This window comes from Mobula birostris, chromosome 8, assembly GCF_030028105.1.
Source record: "Mobula birostris isolate sMobBir1 chromosome 8, sMobBir1.hap1, whole genome shotgun sequence".
NCBI classification, from domain to species: Eukaryota; Metazoa; Chordata; class Chondrichthyes; order Myliobatiformes; family Myliobatidae; genus Mobula; species Mobula birostris.
This window is the reverse complement of record NC_092377.1, coordinates 62,708,450-62,725,181: the sequence shown is the minus strand read 5'-3', so window position 1 is coordinate 62,725,181 and position 16,732 is coordinate 62,708,450. Positions and strand designations below refer to the sequence as shown.

The 16,732-nt window shown below is 38.4% G+C and overlaps 1 protein-coding gene across 10 annotated transcripts in view; it reads left to right on the top strand.

Annotated features, from left to right (window-relative positions):
* Nucleotides 1-16,732, top strand: part of usp34 (ubiquitin specific peptidase 34) — a 298,533-nt gene that overhangs the window by 96,778 nt on the left and 185,023 nt on the right. For all 10 annotated transcript variants that reach the window (XM_072265297.1, XM_072265294.1, XM_072265289.1 and 7 more), the window contains exons 13-15: nucleotides 8,056-8,186; nucleotides 10,343-10,953; nucleotides 15,654-15,868. In XM_072265297.1, the coding sequence (XP_072121398.1) occupies nucleotides 8,056-8,186; nucleotides 10,343-10,953; nucleotides 15,654-15,868 (957 nt within the window). The remainder of the gene's footprint in view (nucleotides 1-8,055; nucleotides 8,187-10,342; nucleotides 10,954-15,653; nucleotides 15,869-16,732) is intronic.

Genomic DNA, 16,732 nt, shown 5'->3' with positions numbered 1-16,732 from the left:
CCTAAAAAAAGTGTAAATATAAAAAAAGATCAGCTAATTATAAAACAGTAAGAGAATAAAAAAAAGGTAACTCAATTAAAACAAACACCTAATATAACAGAGTAAAAGCCAGAAAATATAAAAAAAACGCATCAAACCCCAGACCCTATAAGTAAACAAAACAAAACAAAAAAAAATTGAGATTATTAACATAAACTAGTTACAAAAACCTACAAAACAAAGTTGATTTAAAAAAACTACAAAATTTAAGGCCACAAAGGAAATATGTAAAATGACAGTGAGAGAATAACCACCCAGAATCCCCTGGGAAAAAGAAAGCAATGACGCAGTTGAAAGGAAAGTTTAGCAACCATATTAAATAATCAAAAATAAACTTTTCTGCCCATATAGGACACAAAAAAACTAAGACTGACAAATTCTCAACCTCCGCTCAACGGAGATAGTTAAAAAATTACGATTAAGATGTTGAAGGTGAAAATTGATCGAGATAACTCTGGGCATCCGAAGGAGATTCAAAAAAACGGAGGGCTCCATCCAACGTACGAATCCTTAGACGTGCAGGGTAAAGCAGCGCTGGTTTTAAATCCATCTTGTAGAGTTCCAACATCACAGATCTGTAACGAACCCGTTGATCCCGGATTGGTTTACTGAAATCCTCCACGAACCGGAACTTAAGATCCAGAAAATCAATATAACCTTTAGATCGAACAAAACGAAACAGTTTCTCCTTGTCTTGAAAGTAATGAAAACGTGTCGAGGTTTATCTGACCTAAGCGAGTATGATGGAACTCTGTGAACACGATCCAATAACGGTGGTTGGTTAGGAAATACAGTAGGAAATGCATCTTTTAAAAGTTGAGAAAAATACTTCATAGGGTTATCAGATTCAACAGCTTCACGCACCCCAATCATTCGAAGATTCTGCCGTCGCATTCTGGATTCTAAGTCAGAGTTTTTAAAGGTCAGAAAGTCGAGTTTCTTCTTCATTACATTAATTGTTTCTTCGATTTTCTCCATCTTGAGCTCACTTTGTTGCGTGGATTTTTGAAGATCAGATATAGCCGACTGATGTTCCATGATAGATATTTGTATCTTCTCAATTGAATCGGCAATTTTCTGGAAACTAGTTGAAATTTCCTCATGAATCAGCTCCGTAATAGAGGTTGAAATTTCCCTTTGAATTAGCTCCGATATAGCTTTCAAAGTCACCGGTGGTTCAGTCGGAGGGAAATCGGTACCTTTCGGTCTAACCGGAGGTTTGCCGTCCTTCCCGTTTTTTCCATTCTTAGACATAGCAGACCTTAAACGCATCCGATTATCAAAGAGCCCAATTTGTTTCAAATTATTATAAAAGTCGATGCCTTAATGGTTAATTAAAATATAGCTGATCATAAGAAGAAAAACTCAGAGGTAATGGAGCGAGTCAAGAACGTGACTTCACTCCATGAGCGCTACCGGAAGTCCCCCTGTCTTTCTCAAGCTAAGAATTTTATGAAACTAGTCTCAAAGTCTGCCTCGAGTATTCTTGCTCCAACAAAGCCTTTAATTTCTTCATTGGACTCTAATTGCTTATTCACTTATTTTGAGAATCATCCTTCATTAGTACATTCCTTAAAGATGTAATTAATGCTTTGTTTCTGATTATCTGTCTGTTTCAGATGTCACTGTTCCAGCTCATAACAGTGTTGCTATATGATCTTTACAGTGTGTAGACATCAACCATATTCCTGCTTCAGCATATATTTTGCTGCTAGTATTATTTTTCACTTTTTGCCATATTACAAAATGTTAATACTAAAGTGAGTACTGATTACAGTTGCTGTAACAAGCTCATAAAACATTATTTTATACCAATTAAAGCTATAAGATAGGACAGAAACATTTTTACCAAAACATAAATTCAAAGCATACCACAATTTGTTTAAGCTATCCTCTCATGATTTTTTTAACGTTTCCAATTCCATTTTTACTAATTTCCCATAATTTCCTTTGTACTTCAATGACATACAATGTTTTTTTTGCACATTGGGTGCTGTATGTTGTGAGCAATAACAAAATGAGGATCCTAAACTGGACTATACCAATAAATGGGAATGATTCTAATCTTGGGAGAGATTTCTATGTTTAAATTAATTGGTTCAGAGGCGTAGTACACCAATGTGGTGATATAGTTTTTGGGATTCTAGTCAGATCACTTTTCAATTTTGAGTGACCATTGCAAAAGGGTTTTCAACCCCTCATTTTGGTACATATAATACCACGTCCCAGTGTTAATGGCAAACAGTTATAACAGTCCTCTGCAACACACACAACACACTGGAGGAACTCAGCAGGTCGGGCAGCATCCGTGGAAACGGACAGTTAACGTTTCGGGCTGAGATCCTTCGTCAGGACTGAAGAGAGAGGGGGCAAGGGCCCTATAAAGAAGGTGGGGGGAGGGGGGCAGGAGAAGGCTGGTAGGTGCCAGGTGAAAAACCAGTAAGGGGAAAGATAAAGGGGTGGGGGAGGGGAAGCAGGGAGGGGATAGGCAGGAAAGGTGAAGAAGGAATAGGGGAAAACACAATGGGTAGTAGAAGGAGGCGGAATCATGAGGGAGGTGATAGGCAGCTGGAGGAGGGGGCAGAGTGAAATTGGGATGGGGGAAGGGAGAGGGAGGGAATTACCGGAAATTGGAGAACTCAGTCTTCATGCCAAGGGGCTGGAGACTACCCAGACAGAATATTAGGTGTTGCTCCTCCAACCTGAGTTTGGCCTCATGGCAGTAGAAGAGGCCATGTATGCCTGACCTGCTGAGTTCCTCCAGCGTATTGTGCGTGTTGCTTTGACCCCAGCATCTGCAGAGTATTTTGTGTTTACAACAGTCCTCTACTGTGATGAAGCAATATTTTCCTCTTTTTTCACATTGTTTTACTCCCCTGAGTTTAATTGAAGTTCAAAGTAAATTTATTATTAAAGTACATAGATATTGCCATAAGCCACCTTGAGATATATTTTCTTGCAGGCATTTACAGGAAAAGAAATACAATATAATTTATGAAAACTATATATAAACAAAGGCTGGCAAACAACCAATGTGCAAAAGAAGTCAAACTGTGCAAATGAAAATGATACTGAAGACAGGAAATTGTAAAAAGAAACCTTGAAAATGAGTCTGTAGATAATAGAATCAGTTCAGAGTAGTGGTGATTAAAGTTATCTATGCTAGTTCAGAAGCCTGATTGATGTTAGGTAATAACTATTCTTAACCTGGTGGTGCTGGGACTTAAGGCTTCTGTACCTCATACCCATTTGCTAGTAGCGAGAAGTGGACATTGACTTTATGTTGGGGATGATGATGGATGCTGCTTTCTTGTGGCAGTGCTCCATGTAAATGTATACAGTGGTGGGGACAGCTTTAACTGTGATGGATCTGGATGTGTGCACCACTTTCTGAAGACGTTTTCAGTCCTGAACTTCCATACCAGATCATGATGCAGCCAGTAAGGACACTCTCCACTGTATGTCTAGGGAAGCTTGTGAAAGTTTTAGATGACGTGCCAAATCTACATAAACTTCTTAGATAGTAGAGGTGCTGTTGTGCCTTCTTTGTGATGACACTTAAGTCCAGGACAGATCCTCTAATACATTATCTCTGTGGAATTTAAAGTTACTGATCTTCTCCACTTTTATTCCCCTAATGAGGATTAGCTCATGGACCTCCGGCTTCTTCCTCCTGTAATCGATGATCAATCCTTTGTTTTGCTAACGTTAAGAGAGAGGTTGTTATGGCACCACTCAACCAGATTTTCAGTCTCCCTTTCTGGACTTTTGTGTACTTTGTCCCAAGAGCTAAATAGACAATAGACAATAGGAGTAGGCCATTCGGCCCTTCGAGCCAGCACAGCCATTCACTGTGATCATGACTGATCATCCACAATCAGTATCCAGTTCCTGCCTCATCCCCATAATCTTTGATTCCGTTATCTTTAAGAGCTCTATCCATCTCTTCCTTGAAAGCATTCCAGAGACTTGGCCTCCACAGCCTTCTGGGGCAGAGCATTCCATATATCCACCACTCTCTGGGTGAAAAAGTTTTTCCTCAACTCCGTTCTAGATAGCCTACCCCTTATTCTTAAACTGTGGCCTCTGGTTCTGGACTCGCCCATCAGCGGGAACATGCTTCTTGCCTCCAGCATGTCCAATCCCTTAATAATCTTATATGTTTCAGTAAGATCCCCTCTCAACCTTCTAAATTCCCAGAGTATACAAGCCCAGTCGCTCCAATCTTTCAACATATGACAGTCCCGCCATCCCGGGAATTAACCTTGTGAACCTACACTGCACTCCCTCAATAGCAAGAATGTCCTTCCTCAAATTTGGAGACCAAAACTACACACACTACTCCAGGTGTGGTCTCACCAGGGCCCTGTACAGCTGCAGATGGACCTCTTTGCTCTTATACTCAACTCCCCTTGTTATGAAGGCCAGCATGCCATTAGCTTTCTTCACTGCCTGCTGTACTTGCATGCTTGCTTTCAGTGACTGATGTACAAGAACACCTAGATCTCGTTGTACTTCCCCTTCTCCTAATTCAACTCCATTTAGATAATAATCTGCCTTCCTGTTCTTACCACCAAAGTGGGTAACCTCACATTTATCCACATTAAACTGCATCTGCCCACTCACTCAGCCTGTCCAAGTCACCCTGTATTCTCATAATATCCTCCTCACATTTCACACTGCCACCCAGCTTTGTGTCATCTGCAAATTTACTAATGTTACTTTTAATTCCCTCATCTAAATCATTAATATATATTGTAAACAGCTGCGGTCCCAGCACTGAACCCTGCCGTACCCCACTGGTCACCGCCTGCTATTCCGAAAGGGACCCGTTAATCGCTACTCGTTGTTTTCTGTCAGCCAGCCAATTTTCAATCTATGTCAGTACTCTGCCCCCAGTACCATGTGCCCTAATTTTGCCCACTAATCTCCTATGTGGGACTTTATCAAAGGCTTTCTGAAAGTCCAGGTACACTACATCCACTGGGTCTCCCTTGTCCATTTTCATAGTTACATCCTCAAAAAATTCCAGAAGGTTAGTCAAGCACGATTTCCCCTTCGTAAATCCATGCTGACTCGGACCGATCCTGTTACTGCTATTCAGATGTGTCGTAATTTCATCTTTTATAATTGACTCCAGCATCTTTCCCACCACCGACGTCAGGCTAACCAGTCTATAATTCCCTGTTTTCTCTCTTCCTCCCTTCTTGAAGAGAGGGACAATATTAGCCACCCTCCAATCCACAGGAACTGATCCTGAATCTATAGAACATTGGAAAATGATTACCAATGCGTCCACGATTTCTAAAGCCACCTCCTTAAGTATCCTGGGATGCAGACCATCAGGTCCCGGGGACTTATCAGCCTTCAGACCCAACAGTCTATCCAACATCATTTCCTGCCTAATATAAATTTCCTTCAGTTCATCCATTACCCTAGGTCCTTTGGCCACTATTATCTCTGGGAGATTGTTTGTGTCTTCCCTAGTGAAGACAGATCCAAAGTACCTGTTCAACTCTTCTGCCATTTCCTTGTTCTCCATAATAAATTCACCCGTTTCTGTCTTCAAGGGCCCAATTTTGGTATTAAGTATTTTTTTCCTTTTCACATACCTGAAGAAGCTTTTACTATCGTCCTTTATATTCTTGGCTAGTTTACCTTCGTACCTCATTTTTTCTCCGCGTATTGCGTTTTTAGTTACCTTCTGTTGCTCTTTAAAAGTTTCCCAATCCTCCAGCTTCCCACTCGTCTTTGCTATGTTATACTTCTTCTCTTTCATTTTTATACTGTCTATTACTTCCTTCTTCTCTTTCATTTTTATACTGTCTATTACTTCCCTTGTCAGCCACGACAGAAGTTTATTGGTTCTTCAAGTGAGGAGCTGTTTATCATTTGCATTGTTAGCTGCTTCAAAACATGTGCTATTGACTGAATGCTGATGTAATTTCCTTTCCCTTGGCCCTTTTAAATAAGTCAGAAAATTACATGCTTCATTCCTTAAATTCTCAATTAAATACTGACAGTAACTCATGCAGACCAAGAAAATCTCATAGTCGTCTGGCAAAATGGCACTAAGAAAAATATTTTAAAGTTAAGCAACTTGGAAGAAATGATGGCTTGGTTGGACTGGTTTATTTCTCACACTGGCAACACTTCAGTCAATAGTTTGCGAACATAATCACAATAAATAGACTTTGGACATGCTTTTAACAAAAAAAACCTCATAGGCTACCTTAAAGATCCAAAATAAATCAGAACATCGGACACTAATATTGTTAACTCCAGGAAAGTTAACATTCTTATGAAGGAAGATAGTGTTTTTTTAGAATACACTTAATTTGTTCCGAAATGATTTCTCAAAATTCCAATTCAGAATTCAGGTGTCACGTTTCGATACATGGGGGCCTTTTACTTTTTAATCAGAATGAAACATAGTCATTGCGGAATAAAGGTTCTCAGACTGTTCAGTTTTAATTTAGATCAATATAAATTAACTAAGAAAAATGAGAAAGGAAGATAGAAAGAGAAAATGCACTTGCCCATGAACAAACGCAGCAAACCACGAAGTGTTGCTATTTATTTTAGGTGCTTTTGGGTTACTTGTAACATAGAAAACTAAATGAAAAAGTAATAATCACATTATCAAAATGTTCATTCTTGTTCAAGAAAAAGTTATAAAAGGTGTAAGTTCATGCAGCTTATTGATCCTTTTGGAAAAATGAAAAACTTGAAATATATATTTTTTCATGTCTACTTTTAGTCTTTTACATTGTTTAAATAAAATTTTTTTAAAAATCACTACAGATGCTGGAGTTCTGAAATAGAAATGCAATCTCTTCTCTTTCTGCACTTACTATTTCAGGAGCTGAATAAAGTAAATGAAACTCTTTCCCAGTTCTCAGAAAGGATCTTTGACTGAAATGTTAATGTTGCTTTTTTTCCCCTCCATAGTTGCTTCTTGATCTTTCTAACTAACCAGGTCTTTCTAACATTTTCTGTATCTATTATTCTGATGAGCAAAATTAATCTAGTTTATGGTTCCTTCCTACATTGACAAAACAAAAGAACCTGCTGAAAAGGCATAATGGAAAATTACAGGGAAAATAAAGAACTTCAAAAATATGGATTTTAATAACCCTGTTGCCTCCTTCATTATCCACAGCACATCTAATATTTAATATTAGACTACTCTAAGGTACTCAAATAATGCAATGAAACCCAGCTTCTGCAGATTTTTTTCCTTGTATGCAGTGAAACCCATGGAGTTAATTTTGTTGCCCTATCTGGCACTTTGAAAACTAGAAGAGGAGTCTACTATTATGGCATTTACCTCCACTGCTTTCTCCCCTCCTCTCCCTTCACACCCAAGCTTGAAGTTCCATTTTTTATTGTTTCTTTTGATTCTGTCTGCAAATTCATTTTCACCCCAAGATCCCTGTTTTGTCCCCGATGAGATGTAAATTCTTACCTCCCATCATGCATTGCCTACTGCCCTTTTAAGAACCACAATTGTCCCATTACAGAAGACAAAATATGCTGATGTGATTAGGCAATTTGTAGCCAGAGTACCATTCTGAAATAAGAACAACTTCAAAGGATGGAGCAAATGATCTAACCTTTATTGCCCCTGGTACATAAGGTATTGGTGTGATACTGTGATAAATAATGATATCTGCTTGGGCATCTTGTGAATTTTAGGCTAGCTTCTAAGTATCAGAAGACATAATTATGTGCATTTTATATATAGAAAGTATATTTTGTAACTTGTATTTTTTCTGTTAGCTGAAAGAACTGCAGATTATCTCAAAACATTTTCTGTATCATTTTTCAGTTGCTGATTTAACATGTATGAAGGAGCCATTGGCTAAAAGCAAAATAAGAGGGAATATAATGTCTTTTAAATCAATAAAAAAGATGGAAAGTAAGAGGGAATATAATGTTAGTAAGCAGTAAGATAATTCAAAGTGTTTGTTAATTGATTTTAATTCATTTTAACAACATACGAAAATTTTACAGGATCGCCTGCAGCTAGTCCACAGAGTAGTGACAACAGTGACACTCATCATAGTGGTGGCAGTGACATTGAAATGGATGAGCAAATGATGAACAGGGCAAAGCGTGGACAACAGCGCCTCTCAGATACAGAGGTATGCACTTTAAAATCCAAGAAAATTTAGTGGAAAAACAAGATTGGTAGTCAGGTTTGGCCGAACATGGTGGTATTGTTAAACTGCTCTTTTATAACCACTTTTCTTGGCTCCCTACATTTCAGATATATTCCATGGTTCCCTCTGCAATTCTCCAAAATTCAAATACTCACAACTCTTAAGTATGTAAATATCACTGTCTGAATTCAGCAGTCCTTCATTTTGAAAATATGTTCCTTAGTTTAAAATATCCCTAGTTAGAGGAAGTATTCTCTCACTTCCATCTTGTCAAATGTTTCAAAATATCATGTTTCAATAAGGCTACCTCTCATTTTTTGACGTGGATAGGCCCCATCTGCTTGGTGTTTCATACAGGAATCAATTCAGTGGATTTTCTTCCCTGTCTCCAATGCAAACAGATGCTTCCTTAAATATGGAGACCAGAACTATGCAGTACTTCACTTATTGTCTCAGTAGTTCCATATAAAGTAGTGTCAAAGTATCCCTGTTTTTCTGTTCCAAACTCATCCATTAATGGCAAATATTCTATTAATATTCCTAATTACTTATTGTGCATGTATGCTAACTTTTTTTTGTGTTCCATATACAAGACCCTCAGATAACTTGGAACTAAAACATTTTGTCTTCTCCTTTATTTCAAAAAATAATTTGCATGTACATCCTACTTTACAAAGTAGATAAACTCCCCTTTACAAAGTAGATAAACTCCCCTTTTCATACATTATGCAATACTCCATCCTGACGGATTCTGAGTATCATTGCACTGTCGCTGCCCTTTACTATTGCCTATCTTTCACTTTGCCTTCCTAAATACACTAGCACCAGAGCCCCTATCATCTATTTTAAGCTTACCCTATCTCCTTTCTGTTTCTACACTTAGCTTTCCACCACTCTCCCATCACTAACAGCATGTACAACTCTCTCCACTACAAAGATATTGATTCTTGTTGAGCTGTATCCCATCAGACTTGTAAATGGCCCATTTCACAGAGATACTATTGTAATTTCTAAGGAATCTGTAATCTTTGCATACAGATGGCCATATCTCTGGCCATGCAGGCACTTTCTCCCACTTGCTACTCAGCAACATGCGGCACCCATGGTGGGTCAGACAGCTGTCGAGCCTGTTTTTTTTTACCCTCTTTTCAAGCTCTCTGGACCCTGGCTGCAGGCATTCATCTTTCTTTCTACCAACACAATTAGTTCTGAAGAGGATCATGACCACAGTCTTTCGCTTTCCCTCTTCAGAAAGCTGTGTAGCTGTTTGGTGATATCCTTGACTTTAGAATCGGTGAGGCCACATTCCATCCTTGAGTCTTATCGATGACCATAGTAATGCCTGTTTGCCTCCATCTATATTGAGACCCTTGTCACTATTGCTTTCCCACTCACCCTGCTCTTCTCCTATGCATTTGAAGCAGTTGTGCTGGCATGTTCCCAGCTCTGGCTGCATTCCCTTTCACTAGTGTCCAAAATGGAGAAAACTCGGAGAATTCTATTATTAAGGACCCTCATTATGTTGGACATGCCCTTTTCCTGTTACTGCCATCAGGGAAGAGATACAGGAGCCTGAAGACCCAAACTCAACTATTCAGGAACAGCTTCCTTCCCACTGCACAAAATTTCTTTACCTGCAGGGTCACCAAATCTATAAGTTTCTCAGCCTCATTGCTGTCTCACAGTGACTGGAACTGCTGCCCAAGCTCCACAAACTGGAGTTTAAACTGTTGTTGCTGAAGATTCTTCCTGCAGACATGCCTGTCTTGGTCATTTGAAGTGACCATGACATCCTATGGGCACAAGCTACATATTGTGGTTGGCTGAGTATTCTGCCATTTGTTGACTTTATGGTTTTAATTTATTGAGTTTCAATTAATGAGATAGAAAATTATCATTAAGGTTCAATGGCATATTATTTTAAACAAATAAATAAATGCAAAGAGCAGCAACAATCAGCATTCACTTTTTCTAAGATACAGTTCTTGTGTTGTGAGTAATAACATTTTCAAAAATAAGTTTGGCAAAATTTAAAGTATTGTTTTTTAGAGTTATAAGCATCCACTGAATTTTTAAAAACACAAATAAAATTAGATTATTTCAATGACTAATAAATAAAATCTTATTTTCCTCCCTAGGAATCTATGCAAGGAAGTTCTGATGAGACTGCTAATAGTGGTGAAGATGCCAGTAGTGGGCCTGGCAGTAGCAGTGGGCACAGTGATGGTTCTAGTAATGAAGTGAATTCAAGCCATGCAAGTCAGTCAGCTGGAAGTCCAGGAAGTGAAGTCCGCTCTGAGGATATGGCAGATAGTGAAGTCCTAAAAGAAGAAGAAGAAGAAGATGATGATGATGACGATGATGATGATGATGAAGTTGAGAGCCCCCAGAATGAGAGCAGGAATCCTGAGTTACGAACTCTGAGTGCAGAGTCACAGCCAGGAATTTGTATGTCAGAATCACCTGGTGGAACAGAATGCGATAGACCTAATAGTGGATCGGGCAAGGATATTGCTTATAACTCTGATACAGTTCCATCAGGAGAGAATCGAATTCGACTTCTTGATACTTGCTCACATCCTGAGGACAATGAACGTGATATGACAGGGGAAATAAATACTGTGCACATATCACAAGGTTCTCAGGATTCTTGCATTACTCGCACTGGAGATTTTTTAGGAGAGGCAATTGGAAATGAAATATTTAACTGCAGACGTTTCATTGGTCAGCAGCATCATCATCATGATGGGTAAGTTTCACTCTTAAGGTTTAGTTTTGGTCTCTAATTGCTAAATAATAAATTTAAGATGATTGTTGTAGGTTTTTATTTAATTCTAAAAAGATATCGCACATTGAACAATACCACATAGGAACAGGCCCTTTAGGCTACGTTCTTGTGCTGAAGTACTTGAACTATCAATTAAAAGCCAGACAAAGCAAATTCCTTCTGCCTAAAAAAGCCATCCATTCTCTGCACATTCATATGCCTATCTAAATACCTTTAAATACCTCTATTGTGTTTACCTCTGCTATCATCCTTATCAGTACATTCCAGGCACCCACCACTGTATGTGTGTAAAAAAACTTGCCTAGCATGTCTTCTTTGAATTTGCCCCCCCCACCCACACCCACCTTAAATGCATGACCTTTAGAATGGAGAAATATACCAACTTTTTAATCGATCTACGTCAATCTTATAAACTTCTATCAGGTGACCCGTCAGACCCCAGTATACTATAGAGATGACAACCCAAGCTTGTCTAACCCCTGCTTATACCTCATGTCCTCTAATCCAAGCAGCATTCCGGTAAACCTCTTATGCACCCTCTGCATAGTCTCTGCAACTTTCTTATAATAGGGCAACAAGAAACAAATGAAGTTTTCCAAACCAGTGTTTTATAAAGCTGCAACATCACTCTTGAACTGTGTGCCTCAACTAACAATGGCAAACATGCCTTATGCCTTCTTTACCACTTGTATTAGCCTGTACAGCCACTTTCAGAGAGCTTTAGACTTGGACTCCAAGATCCCTCTGTATCTGCATTGTCAAGAGTCCTGCCATTAACTGTGTACTATCCCTTTACATATAATATTCTGTAGCCCCCCTGGCCACCCTCAGGGTCGCTGGGCTTGCTGTCGTCTAGGGAAACAGCCTCGGCCCCGCCAAACTGGATAATTTGTTAGTGTGGATGCTGTGTGAGGTACCCCACCCCGCCCAAATAACAGACAATACATCAGATGCAATTAAATGATTTACAGTTTATAGATATTACTGGAACTATATAATTAAAAGAGAATAAAATATAAAAGGAAAATAAAAGGTGCCACACTTATCAAAGTTCAATCTCTTCGTGCACAAAACCGTTGGAGCTCAAGGACCTTCTTCTTCACCCTGCGACTCCCTCGGACCACCTCGACCGGCCGCCTGGGACCAACAACGGTGGTCGACCAGACGCTCCACACGAGTCCGTCTCCGTCTCCTCGCCAAACGTCCCGCTCGGGGTCCGACCCTGTTAGCGGACTCACAGCACCTCGTCCATCCTCTGTCTCGCTCTCCCGCCTTCTCCCCCAAAACCCCGCGCATACAGTATCTTCAAATACACCAAAACCATAACAACTATCCCAATTGGTTAATAGCACTCTCTTATCACACACTAGAGCAAAAACAAACTGTTAACGCAAACTTTCTCAGTGTTTAACACAACAATGCCTCATTCCCCAGATTAACATAACAAAGACGCCATTTTAATTAGCCTCCGCAGTAACATAAAAGTCGAAACCCCCTTACAATTCCAAAATGCATCACCTCACACTTGGCCAGATTAAATATGCCATTTCTCTACTTGTATTTACAACTGATCTATTTCTGCACTATCCACAATGGCACCAATCTTTGTATTGTTTGCAAGTGAATTTACTAACCCATCCAAGGCATTTATATATATCATTGTCAAGTTCCCAACTAAACACCACCAGTCATGGACCTCCAGGCAGAATAAGACCCCTTAACCACTGCCTTCTGTCATTTATCAACAAGCTAATTCTGAACCCAACTAGCTAAGTCATCCTAGATTCCATGAATCTTAATCTTCTGGATGAACCTACTGTGTGGCATCTTGTCAAATGCCTTACTAAAATCCATGTAGACACCATTGATAGTTGATTACCCTTGTCATCTCCTCGAAAAACTCAAACATGATTTCCTCTACATAAAGCCTTGGTTTTCCAAATGCTCTTAAATTCTATCTCTAAGAATCCTTCCAGTAGCTTTCCTACCACTGACATGAAACTCACCAGTCTATAGTTTCCAGGATTATCCCTATTTCCCTTCTTGAACAACATCAACTTGTCGTAGATATTGTGGGACCTCACTTGTGACTAGGGAAGACATAAGGGTGTTGCTCTCTTAATAACCTGAGGTATATCCCATCAGACCTTGTCTTAATGTTCTTCAAGAGACCCAACACTGCTTTGTTTCTTTATCTCAAAATTGTCCTAGTATTTCAGCACACTTCACACTGGTCTCACTATCCTGCACTTCCTTTTCCTTTGTAAATATCAAAGCAAGGTACTCATTTAGGACCTTGTCCATATTCTCTGTCTCCAAGCAAAAGTTCCCTGCTTTACACTTTGAGTGGTCCTGCCCTCTCCCTAGTTATCCTCTTGCTCTTGATGTATGTACATTATGCTTTCGGGTTCTGTTTAATCCTACTTGCCAAAGACTTTTTGTTGCCTCTCTTGACTCACCTAATTCTCTTTTTGAGTTCTTTTTTGACTTTTATATAATCCTCAAGGGCTGTGTTTGATTTTAGCCTCCTAAATCTTGTATATACTTTTACTTCTTGACTAAATTAACCATCTCTCTTGGAATCAAGGGTTCTTTGCCTTGCCATCCTTTTCCTTTCTTCTTACTGGAATATACTTGTCCTGTACTCTGTGCAGTTGGTATTTAACTATCCTCACATGTCAGGTGTGCACTTGCAAAAAATAAGCTAATTAACACTCATAGTTCTTACTTAAAAAGCTTGTAATTTGCCTTACCCTCATTTCATGCTCTCCTGCAAGATACAGACTTGTCCGTCTTCAAAGCTATCTTAAAACCTAAGGAGTTGTGATAATTGTTTCCTAAATGATCTCCCACTGAGATGTCAGTCACCTGGCCAGGTTCATTTCTCAGTAGCAGATCCAGTATGATCCTTCCCCTGGATAAACCACTTGAAGAACCCCTCTTGAAAGCACCTAACAAATTTAGATTATAAATTATATAATAATTAGTATGTTTTCTGAGAACATGTAGAAGTTATTTTATGGTTAAGTTTTTAAACTTTAATTCATTCAGTAAAATTAATACAGTGAATTGGGACACATCAGGAGCAATACATTTTGGCCTATTTAAGTGGCTGCCTCAATTAGCTGAAGTTTCATGGAAATAGCTAAAAGGTATACAAAAGACAAACTACTGTTTTATCTGAGTAACAAATTAAAATACAGAACAAATAGAACACTACCAGTGCTACTGCACAACTATAAAATTGTGTATTAAGTTCCTGATAGTTATCAACAAAGGAATTCATCCAGTGTGTGCTGTTGTTCTCATTTGATTGCAGCATTTTATGAACAAAAGTTTTCACATGCTCTGTTGCTTTCTGATGTTAAACAATTTACTGGTGAATAATATAAATTCTACTGTTTAATTTCAAATTTTTACATTTTGTGCAAACTGGATGATTTGACCTCTGACTAGTTTTCAAAATAGTTTAATGTTGTAGAGAAGTGGAATTCCAGAAATTTTTTGCCTTGACATTATCCGGTGTATTATTTAATATGGAATCTTAAATCTGATAATTTAAAACTCCACTTCCAGTTGTCTGCTGTTGTGCAGTACCTTACTGTTGAGTATTGGCTGCTACCTTACAGCAAGTTGACAGTGGTGGGATCTGCAGGCAGCAAGTGTGTATTTATTTGCAGATCAGTGGAGTAGGGCTGGCGGCAGGTTTTGGTTTATTCTGCAACTTTCAGTAGAAAACTACAAAATGGAGATGAAGTGTAAAGTTACGAAGATATCATATTTTGGTAATGTAATTTGGTGCTAATTTATAAACAAATAAACATATGAACTAGAATGGAGACATTCAAAGTGCAGTAGAATAGTAAGTCAGTGAGTTTTGGTGGAAGGCAAAAAAAATGTAAATCCGAAGCCAAACATTGTTCAGTATGGCTGCATGATTGTTTTAAATTTGCATATATTTCACCGGCGTGAATGTGTGCATGTTTGAAGGAAATGCTAAGTATGATATTTCTCGTGTTATTTTCTTGATACTGTACAAATAGTTGAATGTTACTTGAATGGTGTTCTAATATAAAGTAAACATCAAGTAGTTTGAAAAGTCATTTAAAGATTTTGATCACTTGATTAAGGGCTTGGTTCAGTAATAATTCTTGCTATTGATTCAAGAAGTAATAGTTGTTGCTTTGACAACTATTGTTCTTTGAGTTGCTGAACTTTAGGTGACAAATTTAACTGAGGCTGCCAGTAGCTGTTTCAAGTATATGTCAGAGGTATCATGGCACTTTTTAAAAGGGGAAAACAGAATTTCCATGATACACTGGCCAATATTTATTCCTCAAGCAGTGATGCTAAAATAGGTTATCTAATAATTTATAAACACAAGAGTCCTGAAGAAGGGTCTTGGCCCGAAACATCGAAGGTTTATTCATTTCCATAGATGCTGCCTGACCTGCTGAGTTCCTCCAGCATCTTTTGTGTGTTGCTATCTAATAATTTGCCTCCTGGCTGTTCATGTGATTTTGTGTATAAGCTCTGTGCTGCATTAAGCTACACTCAGGAATATTTGATTGACTATGTGTTGAAAGGTATATTGCCTTCCATTACAAATGAGTAACAATGATAATTTGAGAAAACTAATAATGATGAAATATATTTTGCAGGCACTTAGGTGATGATATGATGAGTGCAGATGATGTCAGCTGCAGTAGTTCTCAGGTCAGTGCAAAGTCAGAAAAAAATATGGCAGACTTTGATGGGGAAGAGTCAGGCTGTGAAGAAGAACTGGTTCAGATTAATTCTCATGCAGAACTTACATCTCATCTTCAACAACATTTACCCAATCTTGCTTCCATCTACCATGAACATCTTAGTCAAGGTAAGGAACAAAATTTTTAACCTTAAATAGAAAAGTTGAAGAATTCTCAAGCAATTGATCATCAACTGGCACTGTTGTTTGAGAATTATGGATAGTAATCCAAATTAGTTTACATAATTTTTATTGTAATTTAATGTTATATACTTGATTTGATTTGCTACTTGAGACAAAATATTTGTGTTGAGCTTAGCTTTCATAACTGAATATATAAATGTAGCTTGAATTAATAATGACGCTATTATTTTGATAACAAAGATAATGGACACATCAAGTCAATTGAGTCACTATTTGATTGCCAGGATTTCAGTATGTCTGCTTTGTCGTAAGCAAATTTTATCATCTCATGTTCTGTCCCTTCAGTTTTATTCATTATATAACACCCTCGAGAAATTTGCTTTTATTTTGATGCTAGTTTTGGGTCAGTTTGTGGCATTCTCATTCACAGTCAAAATGTAGTACGTTTTAGTTCCATTCCAAAGAATTGAGCACTGCTGATGAAGTGCTAATTCATCTTCTTAGATAGGCATAAAGTAGCCTGTGGCAATTTTTTGGAGTGCTGCAGGATTATCATCTCCAGTGCTCTATTTATTATTTGTCAGGAGCATAGGTTACTTAGTTATTCTAAAAATAAAATGCTATGGATGTTAGAAATCGTAAATTACAAGCGAAAACAGTGGGAGTACTCTGAGGTTGTAAGTGTAATCTGTGAAGAGGGAAAGACTGGTTACTAACTTGAAGTATTAACTCTTCCCTGCCACCCCCCCCCCCGCCCCCCCAATGCTGCAGTATTTGATTATTGATGCAATACTGTTTCTGGGTGGTTACTGTGCAGAAATTGTGTGTTATGTTCATAGTTTGTTGAAA